General features: G+C 41.1%; 1 protein-coding gene and 1 pseudogene across 2 annotated transcripts in view; both read right to left on the minus strand.

Annotated features, from left to right (window-relative positions):
* Positions 1-13,792, minus strand: part of LOC308632773 (centromere protein I-like) — a 358,828-nt pseudogene that overhangs the window by 27,749 nt on the left and 317,287 nt on the right. The window lies entirely within an intron of this gene.
* Positions 656-7,568, minus strand: LOC308632398 (uncharacterized protein C2orf78-like; the record flags this gene model as incomplete). The annotated part of the gene is made up of 4 exons (XM_081264482.1): positions 656-2,331; positions 2,505-2,561; positions 3,135-3,896; positions 7,472-7,568. 4 exons carry the CDS (start codon positions 7,566-7,568, stop codon positions 656-658), a joined length of 2,592 nt encoding a protein of 863 aa, XP_081120608.1.

Here is a 13,792-nt window from a genome sequence, read left to right on the forward strand (position 1 = left end):
CCTCTTTATTATCTATTAACCAATTCTATGGAATTTCTTCATTCAATTTGACTAAACTTTAAAAATATATTAGAATGAATACATTTGTATCTTTGTATCTACATAGTTATAAAATTTGTATCTACACTTGTGGAAAACTATGTGACGCCCAGGCAATACCAGAAAGCATCTTTATTACTTATCTCTCAAACAATACTATTACATTTCTTTATTCAACTGTATTAAGTCTTGAAAATATATAAGTGAACACTTTTGTATCTATGTACCTGTCTGTATATATATGTGCAAAACTATTTGGTATTCAAATGGCAATATAAAGCCTCTTTATTACTTACCCTCTAATCAATACTATAGCATTTCTTTATTAAACTATATTACCTTTTCAAATATGAATAAATTCTCATCTATCTATCTATGTGTATATGAGAACACTATTTGGTACCCATGTAGTACCCAAAGGCCTCTTTATTTTCTAACAATTCTCAGTGGTACCAGAAGGCCTCTTTATTATATATTAGTGAATTATATTACATTTCTCTATGTAATTTTATTAAACTTTGAAAGCATCTGAGAATAAATAAATGTGTATCACTCTACCTATATACATGTGGAAAACTATTTGGTCCCTAAGTGGCACCACTGATCTTTGCAGCTCTTACATTATGTAGCCATAGTAGCGAGAGATCTCCATCTCTCTTTCCCTCTCAATGAAACACTGCACTCTCCCCATTGCAGTGTACTTGGCAGCATTCTCACGCTCTTGTTGAGCCTTCTTCTTCATGGCTTCCCGCTCTGGCCTCTGCTGTTTGGTGATGGGAGTTGATAGTACTTGCCCAGGAACATTGGGTTTCCTCCATGGAATTGGTTGTAAGGCAAAGTCTTGGAGGAGATATTGGTTTTGAGGCTTGGGTGGTTGTGACTGGGGCTTGGTCCCAACCCTGGGAACGGGTTGCCAATGAAGAGAAGTACAAGATGATGTTTTGTAGGGTGCAGGCCCAGAAGCAGCAGAGCAAGGGACAGTAGGCTGTTTAGAAGCGCTCACACCTGACTGAATGGCATGAGTCGAAACGGGCTGAGCTGGCTTGGCAGGACGCATCCAAGATGGGTTGGCAGTAGGTGTTTGGGATGTGTTGACTGCCATGGGTTGAGCTGAGCTAGCAGGGCCAGGCTGGGCAGGGTAAGCCCCAGTAGGTCTCTGTGAGGCCAGAGACTGTGGCCTCCTATTGATTACTGGTCGAGGTGGAGGTTTCTCCTGCGTCAGAAAAGGCAAAGGTACCAATTTAACCTTCCCAGGTGGTGGAGGCTCATAAATTAATGGAGGGGGACCCTCTCCTTCAGCACTGATATCTGGATTCTGGGCTTTGACTTGTGATTTCTCAGGACCCTTAACCACCAGCCATGGTTTCATAGCTGGGCATGGACGGGGGTCTTGGGTACTGCCTGAGTTTCCCGGGGCCCGGAAGGAAGAGAGCCCAGTTTTCTTATCATTCTTCTTCCCCAGTGCGTGGAAAACCTGCACCGACTCCAACATGTGCATGCTGAGAGAGCTCCGAGGTTTTTTAAAGGACTCTTGGCAAAGCTCAGGTTGGTTCCTCTTCCGCTTTAGTTTGGGCACAGTTGGCTTCTCTTGTGCCTTGACTTTGTTGCCTGGCTGCTTCCTCTCCTCGGCTTTCTTGGAGTTGTTTTCTCTGGTTCTCTTGGTCTTTTCCTGCCCATGGCCCTTAGCCTTGCTGTTCCTGCTGGCTGCAGCTTCCTGAGCTCTGCTGTTAGGGTGCTTGGCTGTGTGCACATTGGCCCTACTGCTGTCTGCATCCCTGGGAGCAGCTTCTCCTCCTAATGCACATTCCAGGTCCCTTAGCTGCATTTTGGCCTGAGGAGTTCCATGAGGAGACTCTGAGGCTTTATGTTTTTTGTTCCTTTCTAGAAGGATATTTTCAGAATGTGGCTTCTCCTCTTTGTCCAGAGGACCAATGGAGGCCAGAAGCTGGTGGATTTCAGGGATGTCTAAAGGGAGTAGTGGAGGATCCTGTTTCTCCATGGCAATTTGGTAGGCATCCAGTGGCTCTGAGAGCATGGTGTTAATCTCACACAAATTCTTAATCTCTGTTTGCTCCTGGCTTTGATTTGGAGGCAATGCCAAGAAATCAGTAGATGTTTGGACTGGAGTTATTGTGGAAATGTCCCCAAGTTCAGTTTGTGAGTTTTTCTCAAGTATTTGGCTTTTTCTGTTTTTGCAGATGTATGAGAATTCTGGAGGCTGTGGCAGACAAAATGTCTGACTTGGAGGTTGCAGTCCCAAGGAAGCCTCCATCCCTAGGGAAGTTTCCATCCCTGCAAAGGAATCAAGGACGATGGTAAGTAGGATGCTCCCCTTCCCAGCGACACACTATTCAGGGAAACCACCTACTTTGGAGAAAGCATTTCCATTAGCTCTTTTTAAGGACCACTGACAGATATCTGTTAAGAGTTGCGTATTAGTTACAGGTGATCCCTTGAAGTCTTACTTTTGGGCTGGTTCATCACCATGGCAGCATGGGTTTCCGGTAGAGCACTTGTCTCCTCTGTGGGAAACACAGAAAAACTCTTTCATGAAGTCTCTCGTTCTCATATAGGGGCCCCTCAATTCTCTCCACTCTCCCCAGAATGTAAGAACACTTAACACCATGAACTAGGAGAAGGTGGAGCTGTTGCTCATGAAATCAATGTGAATGGTAGGGGGTTTTGGACTCCTGCTTTGGACAGCAACTCTACATACAGAGGTTAAATCCTGCAGTCAATTAAGGAACAATTAAAGTGTCACCCCCTGATATGTGTTGATGTATTTTTCTAAACCAAAGTAAAATTAGGGAAATATATTTATAGTGTGGATGTGTAGCTGGACTGAGTGCAAAAATACTGAACAGCCGCTTCCTTCCATGTGCTCCTAGAGGTCTCTTAAATGCATGGGTGGCCATTATGCTGTGCTGCATGCTTCTCTTACAGAGTCTGAAAATGGGGACTGCTGAACAAGATTGTGGTTAAAATCTCAGCACTTGAATTCTAGGGATGTGTGGACCCACAGTTACCAGCTGAAAACTGGACCCTCCTTTCGAATGGTAATCTTATTCCTTCCCCTTTTTGCTGTTTGTACTCACCTTGAAAATTTGTTCCTTCTCTACTTGGAGTGGACACAGAGTAGTAGGTCACAGGTGTAGGGACTGATGGTAGGACATTTGTGGGCTGAACTTCCTTCAGCACTGTCACCATTTCTGGTTGAGGGGCAGCGGCACTACTTCCTGCATATGGCACAGAGCCATAGGATTGCAGGCAGGACCAATGTTCTCCAGAGAGCAGAGTCCCCAGAGAGTTATGATCACAGTAGTAGACCTGGCTTCCTTCTTGGTGGGGTAGTGAGAGGCAATGTCCTTGATTTGGAATCTGAGATAGTGTCACCTGGACGAGCCTACCAGATAGTAGTGGATACCCAGGGATCATGACATTGGCTTCGGAAGTTTTGTCATACTGGGATGTCATAGATAGGGAAGAATCTGCTGTATTCTGGTCAGTGACAGTCAGATTAAAGTCCCTGAGTGAAGATGAGCTCTTTTCAGCACTTCCTGGGCTATACCACTCAGAAATACTTGGATAGGGGGCAGGTGCCATGGGCATCTGGTTCTGGCCAGTAACCCCAGACACCATGGCTGTGCTAGCATGTTGATAAAGGTAGGCACTGCCCATGAGTGTCTGGAAGGAGGTGCCACAGGTTGAGGGCAGTAACCATGCTGAAGTGGCAGCTGGAGCAGAGGCTCTGGAGAGGTTGCAGACACTTCCTGTCAGGGAAGCTGCATTGGTCACCACAGGAAGAGAGAGCTGCAGAGAATGTGCAGTTCCGTGTAAAGAAGAATTTTGGAAATTTTCTGTAGGAAGAAGAGGATGGTGAAAATATCGATGAGACAGGCAGATTCTTACAATATTCGAGGAACAATGACATCTTATTGTTGTACTAATCAGGAGGGCCCTGATTCCGATAATCATTGAGAGACCCCAAATCATTCCATTTAGGATGGCTGCAAGTACTCTTCTGATTACCTGCCTTTTCTCTCAAATTGGGCACAGAAGTCCCAAGTGGTCTGCTTCACACATTGCTCCCTATAAGCATCCTTCTACCTGTCCTACCTTTCCTTTGAGCCTGCACTAGTGTTGACTCCTGAATTCGCCCTAGAACTGAAGTATTTTCGAACTCAGAGAAAACCCCAACATTACCAGTTAGCAAATGAGTACACCAAGGGTCAGGGAAGTGAGATTGACTAGTTCAAAATCAGCAACAGATTATGGAAACTTTCTCCCTGGCAGGACTCTTGTTCCAAAGACCAGAAATCTGGAGATACAGAAATTTGTTTTTCCCTGTTCATCAAAAATTGTACTGATATCACCATAGTGATCTTTTTTTTTTTTTTTTTTTTTTTTTTTTTTTTTTTTTTTAAAGAGAGAGTGAGAGAGGAGAGAGAGAGAGAGAGAGAGAATTTTTAATATTTATTTTTTTAGTTCTCGGCGGACACAACATCTTTGTTGGTATGTGGTGCTGAGGATCGAACCCGGGCCGCACGCATGCCAGGCGAGCGCGCTACCGCTTGAGCCACATCCCCAGCCCACCATAGTGATCTTTAGTATCTCCTTTTGTTTGTCCAGGTCACATGATATTTCCTGGAGTTCAGTTTTACCATCCAAATGATAATTTAAGGGTCATTCTTTGCCCTCTTTCAGCCTAACTGCTGATCCTACATGAAAATGACTACCTGAAATTCAGTTTCTCAAGAAATGCTTCTTGAAAGAAATTGAAACTTTCTGAGCTTCAGGTTACTCACCTTTAGTGTGGTTATAACAATAACAATAGTGATAATTCATCCATCAGTAAAAGTGTCATATTTCATAAGATTCATGTGAGGGCTGAGGTTATGGCTCAGTGTTAGGGCGCTTGCGTAGCACATGCGAGGCCCTGGGTTCAATCCTCAGCACCATGTAAAAATAAATAAAATAAAAGTATTGTCTTTAACTACAACTGATAAATAGATATTACAAAAAGTTTCATTTGGAGGGAGTTACAGTATGTTCTGGAAAGATAGAAGCAAAAGTCAAAAACAGGTCAGAACTAAAAGAAATGACTAGATAGTAATGAACATATGGATATGAGCAAAAGTGAGTGTATATCAAATTTGCTAAGAAATGAGTTCTGTTATCATGCATACAATATTATGAAAGTGAATGTTTCTCTTTGATTTTAGTGAATACTGTTAATCAAAACAAAGCTCATAATTGAAGGTGAGTTTGAATGCATTCTCAAGCAGTACCTATAGACAGAGAAGCTATACTAAAAATGTGTGTAATTTGAAGTAAAGTGAACACAAATTTGAAGTAAAGTGAACACAAATTTAAGTAAAGTGAACAGTTGGGTAGCCATGTGGAGAAGCGAAAACTAAAGCCAAAACCCAGGATGAATCTGGGCATGGTGTGGTGGGCCTCTGGTCCCAGCACTCGGGAGCCTGAGGCAGTGGGATTGCAGGAAACCAGGAATTCAAAGCCACTCTGGGCAATTGAGCAAGATCCTATCTGAGAAAAGAAATAAAATATCCTGGAGATATAGCTTGTGTAACATGCTTGCCTAGCATGCATGAGACCCTGTGTTCAATCCTCAGAACTGGAAAGAAGAGAAGAAAAGAAGAAAGAAAGAATGAATGAGAGGAAGGAAGGAAGGCATAAGGAGCAAGGCAGGGAGGGAAGGAGAGAGAAATGGAGGGAGTGAGGGAAAGAAGAAGGGAAGTAGGACAGAAGGAAGGACAGAAGAAATTTTGTACGTACTAGAGAAAAAAACAATAAGTGTAAAGTCATTATTGTTCTTGTTTCTCTTCCTCTAAGGATTACCAACAACAAATGAAAGACATTAATTCCACTAGTTAGATATTTCAATTGATATAAACACATTTTCTGATAATCCTTTTGGTTATTAAAAAAAACAGAAAAAATGCTTTAACAAAATCATAGAAGCCTAGTTTATTGTCACATTTAGAGAAAAGTCTTGTCCCTAAAGTCTGAGAAAACAATCACAGTATAATAAAATAACAAATTTAAAACAATTTTTGTCTTTTTTTCTGACATTTTTTCTCCCTTTTATATTAATACAAAAATGTTTGAGCTACCCTACACCCCAGCCCCAAACAATCATTTGAAATGTAGACAAAACAAAAAGTCTTCACATAATTATTTAAATAAACTCGGAATTAGAGATGTGAGCTTGAATTTTTATTCTTATATAGTTCTTTCGTTAGGTTCTTAGATTTAGAAATCATCAATGACTGTTTTTATATTGTCTTTTTTAGAAAAAAAAAACTGTTGTAAATATGGAAAACAGCTTCACCTTGACAGCTTATATCACACAAAGGATTGTGTCCTTCTGATGCAGGTTTGGACAAAACATTTTTTAGAAATCCCTGTAGTTTAAAAACCAGAACAAAATAGGACATGGAAAATGCCATTTCCCCAGCTCTGTCTAGAACCACTTTCTTTGGCTTGTTTGGAGGAAGAATCATTTCTAAAACATACTTCTAACATATTCATGTTCAAACTGTCAACATCATCTGTGTTGAAAGAGATCATAGGAAAACTGTAACAGCCAAGTGTGGCTTTTCTGATAACCTGCTTACCCCAGTGATACCCTACTTCAAGTCTTAGTTTACTTGCTGGTCTGTTAATCTAAACATTCTCTAAACCAGCCTCTGGGAAGAGTCACTCTGTGCTGTCTGTTGGTTTCAATAAAATCTTTGCTTTTCTTTCACATCCATCCCAACCAACCTCTTTTTTTCTCGAGAACATCATTCTCTTCATCTCTATTATTCTAACATTTTCTTCTCCTTTATTTTTATATTTTCTTCGTCCACCGAGTTCCTGTTGCCTTGTGCTTAAACAGTCACAAACTTGCTTCCCCAAGAACATCTGCCTCCTTACAGCCCTGCCTCCTGCTCCTCTCTCCCTATTTCTCTTTTCACCTAGTTTAAATAGAAAACTCTCAAATATGTGAATGTCCCTTTTATGAACAGCACTAAATTTGAAATACTGAAGTAGAAATCTTTGTGAAGGGAAACTGTTACAGAGGAAACCTCTTGGTTTCCACCCTGCCTAGGTTTTGTCTCTTTCAGTTGAAACAACACCACCATGAAATCTGATTTCATTCTCTAAACCATGCCCCTCAAGATGCAAGAAAAGTAAGGGACCAGAACATGGGCAATCTGTTATCCTCATGTAGCAAATCAGGAAACAGATTTTGTGAGAGTAAACTAGTCCAGTTCTATACCTAGTACATGTCAAATTCCCAATGAAGTTAGGTGTCCAGATTTCTAGTTCCATCCTTTCCCCTATTATTCTAAGCTCTTTTGACTCCATTAGTAAATTGAGGCAGGTAAAAGTCTAATGAAAAACTTTCAAAAGTTTCTTTACTCACCTGACATGGTCAGAGAAGAGGTCACATCAATTGTAGATACAAAGGATGAGGAGACCACCCCAGAGGATGTGTGGGTGGCTGAGGCTAGTGAATGCATGTTTCCCAGTATGGAGTTCACTGGTCACTGTTTACTGGCCACTCTAATGACTGGTTACTGGTCACTGGTCACTTGCGATGATTCAAATTTGTTTACAACTACATGGCAAGCCTAAGATTCCTGCAGGTGGCAGTAGGTTTGGTGGGAGAATGATGTCACAAACCTGGCCGTTTAAAGGTATGAAGTAGCCAATAGAGTGGTCAGACTCCCAAGGAGAAGGTGGGATTGGGTGGGGAAAATGACAAGAGAGTTGATTGGGTGGAGAAAGTGACAGGAAAGTTATAATAGAAACTAAATGGCTCAGTTCTGGTAGGTGAGCCCTGCAGGAGGGACATAATGGGCTCACCCCATGGCTCCCCTCCCCCAGGCTCTTGTGTTAGGGATATCATCTCTGTGTTCCTCTTAAATGTTCATTAATATATTATGAATATGTTATAAATTATGTTTCACAGTATAAGAGGTAATAGTGATACATTATTCTATTAACATATTCAGTTAACATCCCTGGAGATGGAAGAAAGAGACATCTAGGTTGAGCAAGTATAGTGGTTCTGGAACCACAGAAGTTGATTTGATTAGTGAAGTTACTGCAGTATTCAAGCATTCAGAAAGGGGTTAAAAACTTTTTTTTTTCCTAGTTGTAGATGGACCCAATACTTTTATTTTATTCATGGGTCAAGCCCAGTGTCTCACGTGTGCTAGGCTAACTTTCTACCACTGAGCCACAATCCCAGCCCTAGGGGGAAGTTCCTTGAGTGCATTCTCTGGGGAATGATGTGGCCCAAGATTCTCTTTAGTTTCTCCTTGATCCCTGCTTTCTTTGGCCTGGGCTGGGCCAGGTTCGACTGGTAACTCTCTTCTGCTCTCCTTCCCCCACCCCTCTTCATTGTAGACATTTTTTCATGGACAAGCCTTGAGTCTGCATTCTTGTACACATTGATATTACTTTATTTTAACTTGCAGAAGCAGGGGTCTTTTTTTCTGTGAGTTGATTCTTTGAAAAATGAACTCTGAACAATAGCAGAAACTCTAGAGAGGTGGAAGACTTAGTTGACTGTAAAATTTCCCTCTCTGGATTTTTGTTGTACTCCTTTAACTTATAATTTCCTGAGGACAGCTCCTTGGTCATGTAGACTTTCTGCCATCAGCCTCTTTCATATGTGAGAGGCACTGAGGATCCTTTCTCTCTTCTTATGTAAGAGGATCCAGTGTGGCAGTTACTGTGACTTCCTCCCCCATGCAAACAGCCACTATAGAATCTTGGGCTTCTCACATTCTTTGTCTTGCATGTTTGGGTGGAAGGCCAGGAGAAAAGTTAGAACATTAAGAGAACATAAAGAAGTATGGATAACATAAAGAAAAGAGAGGTTAACGTGGACTTTTAAATTTTAACTTTTTGTTAGAAACAAGTCAACTCATTGAGGTCTCATTTTGTGTTAATAAAAGGGGGAATTGATTTTTTTTTTTTTTTTTTTTTTTTTTTTTTTGCTGGGGGGTCGGGTCCTTGGAATTTAAACCAGGGACACTTTCCCATTACCTCACATCCCCAGCCTTTTTTATTTTTTTTAGAGACAGGGTCTCACTATGTTGCTTAGGGCCTGATGGATTTGTGTAGACATGCAAAGAGAGGCTTGTGGAAAAAGCATTGTGGTTATGCTGTGCACCCAAGGAAGGGGTGTGTCTGTTCAGCCCAACTTCATCTAAATTGCTTTTGCTTTTGATCCCCTGGAGAGTGTTAGTTTCACCACTTTCTCTTGTAATGCGATAAAGTCAGTCAGGACTGAATTGGTAATAATATATATATGAGTACTGAGCTGGTTGTGGGGGAATACAACTATGGGATTTAATCATTTTCCTTGGTGGTAAGGTTTTTTTTTTTTTTTTTTTTTTTTTTTTTGTGGTGGTGGGGGTTTACCAGGGATTGAACTCTACCACTGAGCCACATCACCAGCCCTATTTTATGTTTTATTAGAGACATGGTCGCACTGAGTTGCTTAGCACCTTGCCATTGCTGATGTATGCTTTGAACTTGCGATCTTCCTGCCTCAGTCTCCCAAGCTGCTGGGATTATAGACGTGTGTCACCCCACCAGAAATGTGGTAAGTTGTTTTTTTAAAAAATTTTCTGTTAGTTGTCAGTGGACCTTTATTTAATTTTTGGACTTCTTCAGAGACATGTGTAGATAGTGTGATTCACGATGTCAAGAACCCACAGGAAGACAAGCGCATATATAGAAAAAATTGCTCATAAATAAAGATAAATAGTACATTTACAGGCCTATTTTCCCATCTCTTACACTGCTAATTATGGAATATAATTTATTTTTTGCTGGTTGTGTGTGGGATAATTCTTAGCTAGGAGGGATTGTGAAATGTTTGGTGGTATAAAGATATGGCTTGGAGTATGTCACCTTTTTCAGGGTATATTTTTTTTTTCTTTTTATCTCAGTCGCATACCTCAGATAGCTTACTTCTATAATACTGGCATGTAATGTAAGACTAAGAACATACAGTGAGTATCTGTAAGCCAGATCATTCCTTGTGTTCTCTTAGAAATCAAGGGTATCCCCAGCTACTATAGGTTAAGGAGATGGAGATGATGGAGACGGGTGCAGACCTCATGAATTCAGCAAAGCCTTTATTCAGCTATGGAGTCAGGCATCAGATGGGCAGACTTTTTGTTTAGAAATGGCTGCTGATCTGGGTTTATATAGGTTACAAACTGGGAGGTAACTTACCCATTGAAGACTTTAACAGGACGTGGGCATTCAGGAAAAAGGTTGCAAAAACTAGAAATTTGTTTTTATTGGCAGTGTTTTCATAGGGCAGAAATGGAGGGTGCATTGTCCTATCCCTGAGAATGGATATATTGGGAAAGGACCAATTCTTGCCCTTTTCCAGGGATGTTTTGTCACTGAGTGATGTTTGCTTCCTTCCCAGGGATTTTTATGTCACTGGGAAAGGAAGTATTGGGAAAGGATCAATGTTATCAATGTTCTGCTTTTCCCTCCCTCCCTCTTCCTAGGCCACACTGTTTTTGGGTTGTCATTTGCATATCTTTTATTTCAGACTCTGAGAAGTCATAATGAATAGTGGCAATGATTTCAGATCTGGTTGCTTCTTGGTGAGAAACGGTGAAGTAGGAGGACCCCTGATCTCAGAGTTCTGGAAAAGAACATGGGTTCTCTGGTGGTTGAGGCTGAAGAAGAGTATATGTGGGAGTAGACTTGGGGCTCAGGCACAGTCTTCCTTTTGTGGTTTCAGAAATTTGGACTGTATTCTGGAGAGGGCTTGAGCCAGACAGGTCACCTCATTAAGAAAATGTTTTTTGTACACAGTTAAGAATAGGGAGAAGAAAGGCTATTATGATAAAGGTGAAGATTAACAGATTTGTTAGTTCTCGGAAAACAATTTTAGCAGGTCCTATCCTTGGGGAGCCTATTTCCCTTAATCAAGGCCATTGTATCTCTTTCAAACTCAGGGTTCACTTTCCATGATCTCAGGAGTTCGGGTCCTTTGGAGCATTGCAAGCATGATTAACTTTGGAACCATATTTTCCTGATGGTCTAATCATTTCCAACCTGTTTGAAAGACTGTGCAGAACTAGAATAGAAATTAACTGTGTAGTTATAGCTAGTAGCCTAGGTATATGTGTAGAAAAGTATTTCAAAGAGTTGAGGGAGGAAATCCCCTTAGCTAAACTGCCCCAAATTTCTTATCAAAAGTAGATGTTTTTGCATTTTCTATGGCAGAACCTGAGATTGTAATTTTAATTCAAACAAGTATTGATATGAAAAAGATCAAGTCCCATTAGGTGATTACATACATTTTGCCATTGTGTCTCAGTGTCATCATATGGATCTCTAGTGACACAAAATTGGGTGATATTACAATGACCCTGAAGTTTCTGAGCCCATTGTAAATGTGGTACTTATTCTCCTAGTCAAATAATAGAATCTTTTAGTTGTTGAATTTTGTTTGAATTATCCGGATCCATATGTTCTTGAGTTTGCCAGGTCTCAGTAACATTCTTATGGAATTGTTGAAGGTAATGGACCTGCTGATGCAATGTCTCCGCTGCAGTCAAAACAACAGTCCCAGCTCTCAGCCACCAGATGAGCCATTTAGTGTGGTGTTTCAGGTGCCTCAGTAGTTCCTACGTGGATGGTACTTAATGGGCCTCCTGCCATGGTACTTTTAATTTTACAAGGATCCCTTTGAGAGTCATTATAGTTTGTGCTGAACTTTGCCATAGAGTTCAAATGTTGTTGTAGCATACACTTTACACATTTAACATAATATAGATTTTTGTGAGGCATCACAAAATTTGAATGGGTATTTGAATGGGTCTGGACCCTAAAACATAGGGATTTAATACACATACTGTGAAGGTACAATTCCTTATGAAAGGAAATGTTACGATAGATAACATTTTTCAACTTATTATATTGAGAATTACCCTTCCAGATCCCCAAAGTCTCCTCAGTCAGACCTATTTTCCATATTGTGTCCTGAATTGGCAGAAAATCCATTCTCATGGCAGGTGATAATTCTCACTTAGACCAGTATCTAGTGATGTTAGAATGGAAAACAGCTCTATAAGCCAGATGTTCTAAATTGTCTCTATGAGGTAATTTTCATCCCAGAGTTCTAGATTCAGCATCAAGTCAGTTCCCCAGGAGAACCCCAATCTATAACTTGTTTTCCTACAACAGAAAGATTCGATGATAGGGTTATCACCTTCAGACCATTGTAAAACTTTTGGTGAATGATTTCTGTGCGAATGGTAAGAGCATATGGGTCTGCTTAATGAGTAATTAACATTAACTTCCTGGCATGCAGGTGAGCCTCTGCCAGTGAGGAAAATAAGCCTGGCCTCTTGATCCTGTTATTTTGGGACATATGTAAGCCGAGTTTCGAGGCCCAGTGTGGTAACAATATGAGTTTCTGAGAGAAACACAAAGAGCGGATCAGGAGGACAGTCCTGAATAATTGAACAAGATTGTTGGGAGGACCTGGTTGTCAAGAAAGGACCAGGCAAGAAGGCCTTGGAATTAAGATAGATTGAAGGGGGAGGATCAAACCATGTTACTGGGTGAGCAGAGACAGGCTGTAGAATGTGGGCCCTATAAGCCTCTGTGTCTCTAGCCATGCTGGCAGTTGTGCATATTATGAAGACCAGCATGAGGAACATGCTAATAGGAATAATGAACTGACCTGTTTTCCTCCATTGCCCCCAGTTATCTCTCTTAACCTATCCCCATGGCGTGGGGTTTGTCTTCCAGGCTCAAGACATTAACATTTTTGCCTGTAGAGAGAGGATTCTCACTGAATACATCAGCCACTTCTTGTCTCTGCTGTTTCTGGTCTGGTGTGGCAGTTTGTGAAGTTAAAGATGATATGTGGAAAACACAAAGAGAGGAAATTAATTTGGGTGGGGTCAGGACAATGAATGTTCCTTGAAGGCAGGAACATTCTCCTCTTCTAATGTTTGAAGAGTTGAAAGATGAAGGGGGAGTAAATATGATGAATTTAATTTCACTCTTGAGTGCTATTAAGAAAAGGAAGTAGAGGCTGGGGTCGTGGGTCCACAGTAGAGCACTCGCCTAGTACATGTGAGGCACTAGGTTCGGTCCTCAGCACCCCATATAAATAAACAAATAAAATACAGGTATTGTGCCCAATATAACTAAAAAAATATTTTAAAAGGTAGAAGGATATCTGAGACAGAAACCCTAAGAGTTCTAGGAATGAGGGTCAGCGGTTTCCTCAGGAATGGCTGGGAGGTAGGTCATGTGTAGTCCAGTGAGGCCTGTGAGAACAGAATGATTAGTGGCATTAGCAGGAACGGATTTGAAATTGCTTAAATGTATCTGGGATGGGTGGCCTTGAATTTTAGCTGTGGTGGGTGTGGTCAGAATCACCTCAAAAAGGCCTTTTTTGAGATTCTGTAAATCTGAAGAGGACAGGTTTAGTGAATTCTTCAGGCATCATTGGAGGGAGTGCATATCAGGGTAAGATAATAGGACTTTAGTTTCATGAGGGAGAAACTGGAGATTTGTGGACATAGAGGCTTGTGAAGATGAGGGTGATCGTGAGAGAGAGCAGCCTGCTTCTCTAGCCAGTCTCCTGTATTATTTCCTAAGGAAATGTATCCCTTGCCAGCCTGATGTCCTTTACAGTGCAATGCTCCCATCTTGTGGAATAACGGAGCAGCTTCAAGCA

Source organism: Spermophilus citellus, assembly GCF_964194105.1.
Source record: "Spermophilus citellus genome assembly, chromosome: 13".
In the NCBI taxonomy this organism is placed as follows: domain Eukaryota; kingdom Metazoa; phylum Chordata; class Mammalia; order Rodentia; family Sciuridae; genus Spermophilus; species Spermophilus citellus.